The sequence below is a fragment of the Amphiprion ocellaris genome, chromosome 9 (assembly GCF_022539595.1).
Source record: "Amphiprion ocellaris isolate individual 3 ecotype Okinawa chromosome 9, ASM2253959v1, whole genome shotgun sequence".
In the NCBI taxonomy this organism is placed as follows: Eukaryota; Metazoa; Chordata; class Actinopteri; family Pomacentridae; genus Amphiprion; species Amphiprion ocellaris.
In genome coordinates, this window is record NC_072774.1 from 9,146,779 (window position 1) to 9,161,432 (window position 14,654).

At 37.8% G+C, this 14,654-nt stretch overlaps 1 protein-coding gene across 2 annotated transcripts in view; it reads left to right on the plus strand.

The window, feature by feature from the left end:
* The first annotated feature begins 1,585 nt into the window (after positions 1-1,585).
* spaca6 (sperm acrosome associated 6) overlaps positions 1,586-14,654 on the plus strand; it is a 32,771-nt gene continuing 19,702 nt past the window's right edge. For both annotated transcript variants that reach the window (XM_023283181.3, XM_023283180.3), the window contains exons 1-9: positions 1,586-2,293; positions 2,408-2,494; positions 2,681-2,752; positions 3,008-3,031; positions 3,466-3,543; positions 4,068-4,171; positions 8,081-8,237; positions 9,557-9,734; positions 10,152-10,226. In XM_023283181.3, coding sequence (XP_023138949.2) covers positions 2,080-2,293; positions 2,408-2,494; positions 2,681-2,752; positions 3,008-3,031; positions 3,466-3,543; positions 4,068-4,171; positions 8,081-8,237; positions 9,557-9,734; positions 10,152-10,226 — 989 coding nt within the window. In that variant the 5' untranslated portion in view covers positions 1,586-2,079. The remainder of the gene's footprint in view (positions 2,294-2,407; positions 2,495-2,680; positions 2,753-3,007; positions 3,032-3,465; positions 3,544-4,067; positions 4,172-8,080; positions 8,238-9,556; positions 9,735-10,151; positions 10,227-14,654) is intronic.

A 14,654-nucleotide genomic window follows, 5' to 3' on the forward strand; every position in this document is an offset into this window, starting at 1 on the left:
ATGAGGTCATGTCTTTGTCTCGATGCTGCGACTCTGGTTCTTCCTTTTATTGCATTGCCTCTCTGATTTTCACGTGTGCATGAAAGCCTCCCGCTGTAGTTTAATTTCACAGTATGCCCCTCTGTCCCTGAGACCCTTAACCTGTGAGGTCAAAGCAGGTCACAGGTGAGGTCCTCGGGAACAGGGCTGCATTCAGTTTCAACGTCCTACGAAAGAGGGGAGCATATTGTGGAAATATAGAAGCACTTTTCTCCCCATGTAGGCATCCGTTTTAATGTTTCTTGTAGCACTCTCATTGCAAGAAAAGTCGCAGTTTCTCTCATATTAGTGGCTCCTCAGGCTATTTTGTGCCACGATACGAGACTTTTCCGGCTGGACGGGAAGAGGACTTCTGCTGCAGCACAGAAACTCTCAGGGAGCCAACCCTATTGGCTGGCTTCGTGTTGGTGCTCCCAGTGGGGGCCAGTAGGAAGACAGCCGAGGGTTGTGACCCCGACATATAAGTCACCTTCAAAAGTCTGTGGCCTTATTTTTTTTGGTTTTTATCTTGTACCGGAAATGTTGTTTTAAACTCCTGTATGTTAATAAAAAATTACAAAAAGTAGTGTGTGTGAATATATGTTTCAGGTCCATCAAATCACAGATGAACAGCGTGAAAAACAGCTTCTACCCCAGAGCCACAAACAAACTGCCGAACACTCATACTAACTGTCTGGACCCAAGTGCCTACTTGCAATTCCTACTACCTACTTATGCACTTTGTATTGCAATGCCAATAAATGGTACTCTGTTCCAATTTATTCTATATGTGTGACAACTAAAAAGGTACATTTGCAGCGTGTTGCAGAAATAGTGCGGCATCTTTCACATAAATAAAAGCTGTCTTTTATTACAAATAGCTGTTTTATTAAGCTGTGAATGAGATGAAAAAGGCACTTCATGTGCTGGAAATTTTTTTATCCAAGTGTGAATGCACGCAGTACCAACCAGACACAATAAAATGCCCTCAAACACAACCACACACACACACACACACACACACACACACACACACACACACACTCTTATTTGGGATTTCCAACCATCTGACTAGCTATCTGACTTTGGCAGTCCTGGAGCACACTCTTGCCTAATATTGATTGGCCTGTCTGTGTGGAGACAGATGAATGCATTAGTACCCAGCTCACCCTGCCACTGGAAATATATTAAGTTCATGTATTAGGCACCCTGTCTGGTTGCCATGGAGATACACCAGGAGTGAGGGACCGGGGGAGAAGGAGGGGAGGGTCGGAGGGATGGGAGACGAGTGGGGGATACAGGATGTGATGAGGCAGTCGACTTGATTTGTAGTCCCGCTCCCTCTTCCCCGTTCTCTGCCTCCGTCTGTCACTTGTGTCTCCTCTCTCGCACCTTCCCTCTTCTCTTTGTCTCTCCTGGCCTCGGTTTCTTTTCTCTCACTGCTACTTTTCAGATTTTCTAAACTTCATCGGCACCAATGCTGCACTTTCTTTGCCTCCCCGCTCACTATTTCTATCCATTTTGTCCCCCTTATTTTTTCTATTTCATTCCCCGTCTCGCCGTTTTCCCCCCCACACACCACCACTTTCATTCACTGTGTATTTTATATTTCTCCAGGGTTTTTTCTCGCCGGCACCCTTCCCACTTCATCCCTCCACGTACATAAGCGTTTAACTCCCTCTTCATCTGCCCCTTCTCCCCCCCCTCCCTCACCACCGCCTCCCTCCTTGGCTCGCTCCATCTCTGTGCTCTGCAGTAAAACTGGTGCATTGAGGCAGCAGGAAATGGGGACTAGAGACAATAGAATGGAGGGAAGTACAGAGGGGAGTGTGTGATGCTCTCCTCTCAAACCCAAGCAGGTTGAGAAAACATGAGCAGGATACTTTCAAAATCTTTTTCATCTCCTGTGGCACATGCACATAAAAATTCATATTCAGGGCTGGCATTTTTGCAAAATGAAACCTTGGAATTTCCACATTTGTAGTCACCATGAGACCGGGATTTGAATAAAAACAGTTTTGTAGGGATGCATTTGCTGAGTTTTAAAGCTCTTGCTGAAAAATGTGCACATCTGTTTTGAGGCTTTTGTGCGTTAGCTTGCTGCTCAGCCCCTCTCTGAGCTGCTATCAGTGCTTTGTTGACGTGCAAGACAGTCTTCGCCTGTGCTGGGGTCACGTTTTGACTGAACACAATGTTAGAAATGTTGACGGCTGCTTCAGGAAGCTGGATCGCATATTCAACAACAACGAGACGGTGATTGAGGCTGGGAGAGTGGGTGAGGAAAATGTTCTTTTTTTTTGGTATTATTTTTCCACAGTACAAGGAGTTCTACAAGCAAAAGTGTCAACAGTGAGAAAGTTGTCTTGTGTCATTTGCATCTCTCTTTCAGGTCAAGGCTATGATACCCAGCTGAAGGCAATTCTGGATGCAGAGATCATGCCTTTAGTGGAGGAGTTTGACAATAAGCTGAATCCCGGTAACTGAACACCTGCTCAAGTAGACATTTTACTGCACAACTAAATGAGCTTTTAGTGTTAGGTCAGAAACGGGAATGAGAGTTTTTTTTTTTTTTAAATGTTGCCCTAAAGCACACAATTCACCAGGATGTGTTGAGCCAAATATTTCTGTCTTCCTCGCCTTCCTCCTCCTTTCTATCTATCAGACACCGTGTACGAGGAAAGGCTGCAGACAGCAGCAGACAATTTCATCGCTGCTGCCTCCAAACTGCCTAGAGGTGAGACGTGGTCTCTTCCCCCTTCCTTCATCTTTTCATCTATAGTGAGGCCTATATTAGGTCATTACAGCTCCCTCTGATCTCTGTAGCCTCCTCTCTCTATAATAAGCTAGTTACGTTATTACAGGCTTTCAAATCTTGTGGAGAATAAAGGAAGCTGTCAGGTTGAACTGACTCTCTATGTTGATGCTGGCATTAAATCAAATTATCTGAGTGAAGTAAAATTTAGTAATCTAAGTGTCTTTCTTTTCACAGTGACTGGATGTTTTCCTCCATGTGGTTAGTGCTTTTATTGGTCTCTTCGATATAATAATGTCAGAAAAGCTGCAATTGTATTGTAATTGTAGAGGACAGTCAAAATGCAAATGTACCCTAATTTCGCAGATATGTCCTTATTATTTATTCCAGATTGGTTCTGTAATCTAGATTTGTTTGTTAAGGGCAATATCTTGTGTAAATACAAAAGTTTTTGCAACAAAAATGTTAAATGAATGTATTTTCACGCATGTACGATATTTATAGGAATTTATAATCTGTCAAAATACACTTTTTATCATTATATGTATATTGTTGATCTTAAATCTTTAAATTAAGCATTAAAAAGTCAAAATAAATACATTAAACATGTCTTTCACTGTAGAAAAGTACAGTATTTTATCCTGCTGTTAAAGTATTATAGTTTTTTTTAATCTACAGTTTTATGTACCCATCAGGTTTTCAGAGTGCAGGCGCAGTTTACAACTGCATCACCTGCAAATACGACTCCTGTGAATTCCCTCTCGACTGTCCAGGTGAGTATTAATAATTGTATGATAAATTGGATTAGGGATCCTGTTACATCACAGTTTTCAAGCATCAAAAAGAAAAAAAAAGAGATGTACTAATCCAGACTTGACACATCCTTAAATAACTATATTTCTACTTCATAAGCATCCACTCCTGATCCTTGAAATGCTCCACTTTTGATCCTTGAAATGCTCTTAGCATAAAGTCAGGATTTGAAAAAGAGACAGAGGAAAGGTTTTATTTCCACATATTATATCTTTTGCACAGAGCCCCCAAGGTACTCTTTAAGTCCGTGGCTTCTTTATGCAAGGTGACAGTTGACTCCCACACACGATGGTATTCCTATCAACCCTGTACAGCACAGCCACTGTTTAGCATATCATCACTTTTACTCCACTCCTCAGAGACTGGGCTTAAGTATTATCATTAAGGAGGGCTCAGACTGCAAGAGCTGCCCCCCTGTGAATGTTATGTGTGTGTCTGTGTGTGCGTGTTTGTGTATGTGTGGGTGGCTATATGTTTATTTCAGTTGAAGAAATTAAAGTAATGGAGAACAGCAGGAGCCGAATGCGGTGCGATGTGCCATTTGGCTTGCCAAATGATATTGAAGTGATCTGGAGGTTCGCAGAGGAGGTAGGCTCAGCATATGGCGAATCATTCAGGGTCACTGCTGTGCCTTTCAACTAACACTTCAACATTTTCTGAAATGCACATACTGGCTTTCTCGCAGAGAGGTAGATGATATGATTGGCATCAGCCTCACGCTTGTCGGTTTTAACATGAGGCTGCAACCAAGAAACAGTTAGCCTAGCTTAGCATTAAGAGGGGAAGCAGGTTGAAACAGCTAGAATGAATATATCATACAAAAAAAAGAAATGCCTATTATGAACAGGGTTTATGCTGTCAAAATGATTAGATTATCTTTCTGATTCTCTCTATCTTTCCTCTTTGTGTAGATAAATGTCTCTGTTTAGCTGTGTTAAGCACAATTCATACTTTTCGCATCCTTGTTTCCACAAAAATCTGAGTTAGGTAAAGTTGGCAAGATATTCACAGATTCGGACTTCCGGCCTCAATAACTCATGGGATATACGTTGTAAAAACATAAACAATGCCTCTTTCAAATCTTTGTAAGCTAGACAATGTGCTACAAGGCCAGTTTTATCAAAAGTCACTGTCTTTCAAGCTGCAGAAATAACATTGATGTCTATGAGCAGCTGGCTGTGCGACGAGTGAACAGGGACCGTCTGCAAATAGCAAAACCGCTGCAACAGCGAAGAGAGGCACTACACAAATATTCAATAACTTAACTTTTATACACTGTAGCGTCACCAAATTTACTGGAGCCATCAGTTGTGTCTTGCTGGTCATACTACAAGTCTTGGTTTGATGCTAAATACAAAATCTGAATTTTAAGGAATTTTTATTATTGTCTTATTATTTTATTAGTCATAAAATTCAATAACTTCACTCTTATATACTGTAGTGTCACCAAATTTACTGCAGCCATCAATTGTCTCCTGCTGATCATACTACAACTCTTGGTTTGATGCTAAATACAAAATCTGAATTTTAAGGAATTTTCATTATTATCTTATTATTTTATTAGTCATAAAATTCAATAACTTCACTCTTATATACTGTAGTGTCACCAAATTTACTGGAGTCATCAATTGTCTCCTGCTGGTCATACTACAAGTCTTGGTTTGATGCTAAATACAAAATCTGAATTTTAAGGAATTTTTATTGGTAATAAAATTCAATAACTTCACTCTTATACATTGTATTGTCACCAAAATCAGTGGAGCCATCAAATGACTCCTACTGCTCATACTACAACTCTTGGTTTGATATAAAAACATTCTTTCATAATTTTAATGAATTTTATTATTATTTTATTAGTAATTCAATTCAATAACTTCACTCTTATGTACTGTAGTGTCATCAAATTCACTGGAGCCATCAGTTGGCTCCTGATTGTCATACTACAAGTCTTGGTTTGGTAATAAATCAAAAATCTGAATTTTAAGGAATTTTTTATTAGTAATGAAATTGTTGTTATATATCTCAAATATTTTTTGTTGTAACAGATAAAAGTGCTCATCCATTGTTTGGGTAGATTGTGCAACATTAATCACCAAAAGTAACTGAATTTTATTTTATTTGGGTTGTTTATTGCCATGTGAAGATGTGCACACCATTTAGTGTGCATGCTTGTGTGTGAAGTTTAAGGATTATGAGTAAATTAGCTTTGATGGTTCTTCTCTTGATGTATGTGGTGCTATATTTTTAGATCCACAGTGCACCTGTTTGTCCAAATACATAATACTGAATAGTAATGGAACCTGGAATCCTCATCAAAGACAGATCAGATAACACCAATATACCAAACTAAACTGTTTAGCCTGTCTCCTCAAGTACTGACAATTGGGAAGAAAGACAATAAGATGCCTTCTTACAAGGCTGCAGCGTTAACTGATTCATTTAAACCATGATGTTAAACCACTAATAATATTTTCCAAGTTAAGGACTGTATGGACAATACTTGGAAGAAAAAACCTGAAAGTATGATCAGTAGGACCTTTTGATGGTTGGATGGAGTTTATTTTTTCTGCAGTGTTTAAGAGTGAAGTGATTGAATTTTATTTACTATAAAAAATTCCTTAAAATTCAGATTTTTGATTTATTACCAAACCAAGACTTGTAGTATGACAATCAGGAGCCAACTGATGGCTCCAGTGAATTTGATGACACTACAGTACATAAGAGTGAAGTTGTTGAATTGAATTACTAATAAAATAATAATAAAAGTCATTAAAATTATGAAAGAATGTTTTTATATCAAACCAAGAGTTGTAGTATGAGCAGTAGGAGTCATTTGATGGCTCCACTGATTTTGGTGACAATACAATGTATAAGAGTGAAGTTATTGAATTTTATGACTAATAAAATAATAAGACAATAATGAAAATTCCTTAAAATTCAGATTTTGTATTTAGCATCAAACCAAGACTTGTAGTATGACCAGCAAGACACAACTGATGGCTCCAGTAAATTTGGTGACGCTACAGTGTATAAAAGTTAAGTTATTGAATATTTGTGTAGTGCCTCTCTTCGCTGTTGCAGCGGTTTTGCTATTTGCAGACGGTCCCTGTTCACTCGTCGCACAGCCGTCTGCTCATAGACATCAATGTTATTTCTGCAGCTTGAAAGACAGTGACTTTTGATAAAACTGGCCTTGTAGCACATTGTCTAGCTTACAAAGATTTGAAAGAGGCATTGTTTATGTTTTTACAACGTATATCCCATGAGTTATTGAGGCCGGAAGTCCGAATCTGTGAATATCTTGCCAACTTTACCTAACTAAAAAACTGCATGATGTAAATCCAGACAGGTTCACGAGGATCTGTGCTAACCCTTTTGCCGATGTTCATATATATTCCTAAATTGTGGCCAAGCGAACTGATTTGCAAGTACCCCGACTCCTCACGTACCCAGAGAACTTCCTTAAACAAATGTTGGTTTTTCAGAGAGGCTGAACAGAGATTCTTTGTCATCCACACCTTTATAATGCATCAGTCATGGAGTTTTAATTAAATTAGTCACTGCCTTGCTTTGGAGATGCTTTGATTTGTATATGCTTTCCATCTACGTTCTAAGGTATAAATTCTCCAGATATTTTGTGCTACACCTCAGGAACAATGACACTGACTTAGCCATTGGAAATGATACAAGAGACAATTTATTAAATCGTGGGAGTATTTCCGCATCCCATCAAATCCTGCTGCCTGCTACATATTTAGGTCTCGCAATTCAGTATCCGTGCATAACGTACACATGCATAACACACATCTGTGTGTGACACCTAGAAAGATATTCGTTTGGTGTATAAATATTTAGTACAACCATTTTATATGTATTCACACTTTATGCAGTTAGTAAGCTGAAACTTCCAGTTATTTGGTACAAACAATATGTACACCCTCCACCAGGGGGCAGCGCAAAGAGGTGTGCAAAGTTACTGTCAGGTAGAAGAAGTCCTGTTCTTTGTGTGTTTCCTGGATGCTTGCGCGGTTGTTGGTGTGTTCCCGGTAATGTACAGAAAGCTTGTTTGTTCTGCCAGTTTTGCCGGTGAAATAATAAAACCGGATCACCAAACATGGACAGATCTAGAGGCACATTATTCTTACAAGAAGAAAAAAATGATCCAAAACCAATGTAAGATATTTAAATATACAATAAAGGCTGAAAGCAACAAAGCTGCTGCAGGTGAAGCCAGGAAGGAAAGCTAGCATAAAGCTGCTAACTGTGTGATGCCCATTTTATAACACTGCAAATGCAAGCACTTTAATATAATTCCATCAGTGGGTCATACTGTCAATATCCACTGTGTTACCTCGTTTGGCAGCAGATATGGACTGAAAATATATTCATTTAAAGGAACTCTATAGAAATGCCACTTTAGCCTTTCAGATTTGTGCAGATTAGCATAAATAATCTCTGTTTACAGTGTATGAAATGTGTGTGTATTTTTTCCTTCAGGTGAAAACTCAGCAATTGGATCAGTTTAAAGAAGTGACTGTGGGGGTGGACAGGCTCTATTCCATCCCTTCAACCCGCCTGCACCATCAGGGCACATACCAGTGTGAGATTTACTCGGGGCAAAACTCCATTGTCAGGCTATACTACTACATCACAGGTAACAAGGACACCAAGAAACACCAGAACTTGTCACTGATATTGATCAATGGGAGGTCATTTGTACTTGGAGAGAAAAGCAGCTCTGACACATCTAAGTAGAGACATGAAATATTAAGAATCCCTATAAAATTCAGAAATTACTGTCTGTATGGAAATGAACTAGACAAATCACAAAAGCAAGACCATCACAAAACAAAACGGTTGCATTACTTCTAAGTTGAACAGTAGTATTTCAGAGTTTTGCTTTAATGTGAAATTTAAAACTAACTGAACAGATTTACTATATCAAAAAACAGGGTGCGCGGTGGAAACCAAAGGCTACAAAAGTCATTACTTTAATTTTTTCAATTCTTTTATGATCCCGCCTTCATATTGAAGACAGGATACCAGTGGTTCTAAATTTCCAGAGAGATGTTCTGCTGTTCTTCAGGAACAACTTTTTTTAACCTGCTTCGTGATAGAGTAGATCTGTTGGATTCAAATCAGGCAACATGCATGTCCAGGTTGCAGTTTTCTTTTTTTTTTCCTTCAGAAACTCTTTTCAGCGTGCTTCACTGTCAGGACTAAACATTCACTGTGGTACTCCAAACATGCTGGACTCCATCTGAGCCCAATAGATTTATCTTGTTCGCATCTGAGAGACTGGATAGACAGATTTTTAGTTGTGAAGTCTCACAATTCTCACCACTTTAATGCAGTTAGACTAACTGGAAAACACAGGGGTACCCAGTTTTGTTTAATTGATCACAGGATTTCTAACTTGTGTGTCAGTGATCACAGGCACTTTTTTTGCATTCAGTTTTTGTTTTGGGGCCATTATCTAGAATATAGTCTTTCTAACATATTTGCTTTTGATTGTACATAACAGTGAAGTACTCTACTATTCAACTTAGAATCAGTGGAATTATTTTACACTGACACAGTTTGGAATCATTTGATATTTAAGTGATATTGCTCACTCGCTCCTGTTGTACACTCTATATGTGTTTATGCATATACAGCTCATACAGCTTCGCATATGTAAGAACATATACATGTATTCGTACAAAATATATATGTGCTAGAGCACATACACTTATATAGTGCATAGTTGTCTTTTAGCTGTCTTGTTATTTTCTATGACATTATCCATCATTAATTAGAGCATTGTATCTGCATCTGTTGAAGTAAGAGTTACAAATGACAGAATAAATGTGACAAACTAAAAGCTCAAACAAAGTTGCGCTTAACTTAATGGGAAACTCACAAATCATCTTTTCCTTGATGCGAGTTCAACGTCTCCTCCATATTAATTACTCGCCGTCTCCTCTCTTTAAGTGACCCCCCAGGTTGTGGCAGGCCACACAGAGCTGCAGGAGATATTTGACCTCTCTCTGCTCCCAGGAGGGCAGTTACTCTCTTCGCCTGATGGCCCTCCCAACCCCATCCTCCAGTTGCCATCGCTTCTCACCGCCTGTTTAACCACCTCACTGCTGCTGTTGTGCCTCTCCCTGGGGTAAGAAGAAGAAAAACAGCTTTTATTTGCACAATATAAGACATTAACAGTCAAGAAATGCACACCTGTTTCATGAATGCTAAATGTCTCTTGCACATGCACTATTGTACATACAGTCTAGACATTGTTAATGAGGAAAATGACTATTCTAGCTGGAAATGGCTGATTTTTAGTGGAATATCTACATAGAGGTACAGAGGAACAGTTCCAACTCCTGTGTTCTAATGGTAAATTGTGTTAGCTAATGGTGTTGAAAGACTAATTGATGATTAGAAAACCCTTGTGCAGTTACGTTAGCACATGAATAAATGTGTGTTTTCATGGAAAACATGAAATTGCCTGATTGACCCCAAACTTTTGAGCGGTAGTGTACATTAGAGGGTGTCAAATCTCACACTTTTTCTTCGGCTGTTTCAGGGCTCTGTACTGGTCGTCAATACCGCAGCGAAGAGGTGATGCCGATGAAACAGATGGAAGTGAAGATGAAGAGAGGTGAGGGCTGGGAAAAAGAGCAATAAAGACATTGCTTCAAGCCTCTGGTCTTCTACAGAGCGTTACGTCATAGTTTTTAGAAAAGCTGTGTGTGACTCCTTCTACCACTAGAGGACAGGATGCTCATCTTTATCAGATGTCAGCACTGTTCTGTATGCAAGAACCACAGGAGTAGAAACATCTGAATGTACTCCGATACTGTGGTTACCGTTAGAACATGTTTGAGTGACTTCAACTTCACTTTATACTTGATACTTTACCACATTTCAGAGAGAAATATTGTACTTTTCACTCCGCTACTGTCACCAAACAGCTACAGTTACCTGTTCACGTGCATGTTTAGATTTTACTTCATAAAAATGGTAAAATCTGAATCAAAGTTGCAGAGTGAACTATGCACACTGAATAATATAAAGGTATAGCAAAGGATGCCTTATTGCATCTATATTGAAGTATTGAAAATAATAATTTAGTGATGTGATAAAGTAAATAGACAAAAAAAGAAGAAAACCCAAAAAGTGACTGATCTGAAAAGTGAATGTTACTCTTTTCATACAGGTATAGCTATAATAGAGTTTAAAAATTGTTTTTTTTGTTACTACTTCTCATTTCTAATCTAACAAAATACGTTGTAGTGCAAGTCCCTGTTTAGTTTTGTCACAATAAAAGCAAAAATTAGACTTTTTTAAGAAAACAAAACAAAATTAAAAGAAATATATTATTAAATGCCTTAATGAGTTATTTTAGAGTCAAATATGAAATGTTTGGCAGTTTTTGCCTGGTACTGGATGTTTTCTGTGAAATTCAGTGTTTCTCAGAATAGTGCATGTTGTTAATAATAATAATGAGGTCAAAGATTTAAAAAAAGGTGCAGCCAGAAGTAATGAAGGATCACTCAGGCGCCTTTGGCTGCAGACAGGGAGGAAGTTGAAGAACATTTTGCAAGGAGGGAGAGTGGAAGTACCATGAACGGACTTTATTATCAGTACCAGTCAGGACAGAAGGTAGAACTTTAATTAAAAGGGAGGATAAGTTAAAACTGACTGTAACATTGTGGCCTGTACTTTTAGTGTCTGGAAAAGAGCTGAATGAAAAGTGCTCGGAGATTAACTCCATACAGGTTTTCTATAAACACTGAAAAACGTGTATTTTACACTGTAAGAAACCCCTGCTTATTAACAATGTTATGACTGTATATTCAACTGAAATTGTCATGATTCAGAGGTGTATTTGTTTACATTTCGGAGTTGCATTAATATCAGTATGTAATTGTTGTCATGCATTTGTTTGTGTTTTGAATTTTATTATATTTATTTTATTTAATATTTTTTTTAAAGAAATACAAAGGTAAACAAGTTATTATAATCCAGATTTTGTTACAGAAAATATTTCAATCATATTTTCCATTCTTCAAATCTAGTCTCCATTATTATAGAAAATTTTGCAAACAAAGTTTTTGTAATAAAAAAATACTATGTTATATTTCTGTAATTTATACTAAATAAATAAAGATAAATAAATATCACAACATTATGAACATAAACAAAGACATGTCCAGAAAACACATCAACTGATTTTTTTTTTTTTTTTTTTTTTAACAGTTTAAAAAGTAACTTTTAACAAGAGCTATTATCACTGTAGGTACATCATTATCAAATACAATACAATATTTTTATTGCCGTAAGTATATTATTTATTTATTTATTTATTTATTTATTTATTTATTTATTTATTTAGTTAGTGACATTGTTTGTTGTTTGGTATTTCCAGCAGGTGTACCATAAATGAATAGAAATGTCCTGTTTTTTAATTGCAATGAGCTACCAACACAATTTCTGTTATTTTGTGGATTTATTTATAATTAATTCATTTATTTATTTATAATTTTATTCCATAGATATACCATTAAATATAAAAAATACCCTAGTTTTCACTTAGATGCACTACTAAATAATAGTGTATTACTTTTATATGGTGGGAACACTCTTAATTAAAAAGAAAATTTCATTTCTGTAATTATGGGACAAAACTTGCTAACGAGCTGCGAGTTTTTTTGTTGATATCTTTGAGTTTTTGTTTTGTTTTGTTTTTTTAGTTTAGAATGCACTAATAAAGAAAATTAGCACCAAAATCAAATTACAAAGAAGGTAAAAATTGCTTTGTTCCACTGATACAGCCAACTGGAACAGTACAGCTTGGTGACCACAGGGAGGCAGCAGATCACAGCGAGTATCCTCAGAAACCACAAGAAGAAGAAGTCATCCAAACCAGAACAGAACACAGTATTTAAATTGACTTTGCATTGAACTTTGTTATTCCATTTACAGTGTGTCACATCGGGGTTATGGAACAGAGAAAATGCGGTTGCTAAAACCAAGGACAACATCGCCAAAAACAAAACTGAATCATACTCCAGGATAGGGAAGTAAATCAGTTGCAAAACGCATGTTGGCGAAAAACAAATGACTGTGGTCGTATTTATTGTCTGAAAAAGCCCTCAAAGCTGAAAGCCTCACCCAAACCCTTCTGATGTCAGAGTCTGCCTTTGTGGTCCACTCAAGACTGTACAGCAGAAGTCATTAGGCCTTATGTAACTGATTCTGCTTGTCCCGTTGTCCAGACCTTTGACCTTTGAAGATTTTTTACCCCAAAAAAGCCACAATAACTACTTTTAATGAGTGTACACTTTACCTCGCCTTCAGAAAAGGAGTGGCAGGTTACGCCTGGTTTGCTTCAGGTTAGTGACACAAATCCCTCTGCCAGACGAACACAAAAGTACACTTGAACGTACACTTTCATGCAGGTGCATTCACATGAAATCCCCTCTCATACACAATTGTGGATAGAAAAAATGACACTGTGGATACCTGAACTGGGGACGACTGTTTTCCTGTACGGCATACCTGGACTGGATATGTATTGCAGACATATGTAATTCAATTCTTCCTTGTCAAAAAGAAGATTGCAGATGTCCACCAGGGCATTATTTCTATTTACAGTTCACATATCCATATCGCAAATGTCTTTAGGACAAGTGACGTCACTTTTCCCGTTCATGTGTGTGAGGTTTCTAATTACCGACATCCACAACTCAGCTGCAGATATCTGCGCTCGAATCACTTGTATAAACTCCAGTTTTAGACGTCGTGTATCTGATTGTAGTCATAAAGATAACTTTAACTGCACTCAATCAGTTTGAGCTGATCCAAAATTATGTTTTAGATATCTCAAAAAGGAGTTCTGCCCACGGTGCACTGGAACACAGCCTGAGACTCAGTAAAACTTTAGTGGCTTATATTTCCGATAATGACTCTTTAATGCGGTGTGATTGTGTTTATGTGTGTGTGTAATGGTGGTTTTGAGTGCCTTATTATTTGTCATCTGTTCTCAGGTTTCTAGATTTCCAAATAAACCGAGTGATTGCAGAAAACACAGAAAATATCAAATGCACATCAGTTCAATAAAAATAAAGAGTGATAATGTTTTATATGCCACGCAAATCCTTGCTGCCATTTCTCCATTTCAGCGTTCTAACAAATGATCAAAATAATAAGTAAATGTTGATGCACAGCAGAAGTTTCTGATACAACAAAGCCTGGTCACTAGGCATTGGTAACATAATTAAAGGACAAAGATCCTATTTTTAAGTGACGTTTCTGTGTTTTGTGTGTGAGTCTGCGCTCATAATTGACAGTAAACACGAGTGTGTGAGCTTTTTGCTCTATGGCTTCAAAAGATTTGAGCAAACAAAGAGAAAGAGAAAATGTAAACTCTAAAAAGGAAAGACAGGTTTAAATAAAAAAAGGCACTAAAATCTATTAATTCAGATGAGCCTAAGGAAATGTAACTAATTCCATTTTTCCACCCATTTTATATGTCAGGTTGAGACCTTCTCAGTTACTATGTGCAGTTTTCTGTGGATTCTGTGGCTTTTTAAGAGCTTTGTGAAATCTGAACAGAAAATTCACCATCACATCAAACACTGTATTGAAGGTTCATTCATACTTGCATCCATCCATTCATCCATCCATCCATCCATACATCCATCCATACATCCATCCATCATCCTTCCATCCAACCATCCATCCATCCATCCATCCATCCATCCATCCATCCATCCAACCATCCATCCATCCATCATCCATCCATCCATCCATCTTCCAACCATCCATCCATCCATCCATCCTTCCATCCAACCAACCATCCATCCATCCATAAATTCAACCATTTATCATCCTTCCATCCAACCATCCATCCATCAATCATCCATCCATCATCCATCCATCCTTCCATCCTTCCGTCCAACCATCCATCCACCCAACCATCCATCCATCATCATCCATCCATTCGACTATCCATCCATCCATCTATCATCCATCCATTCAACTATCCATCATCCATCCATCATCCTTGTATCCAACCATCCAT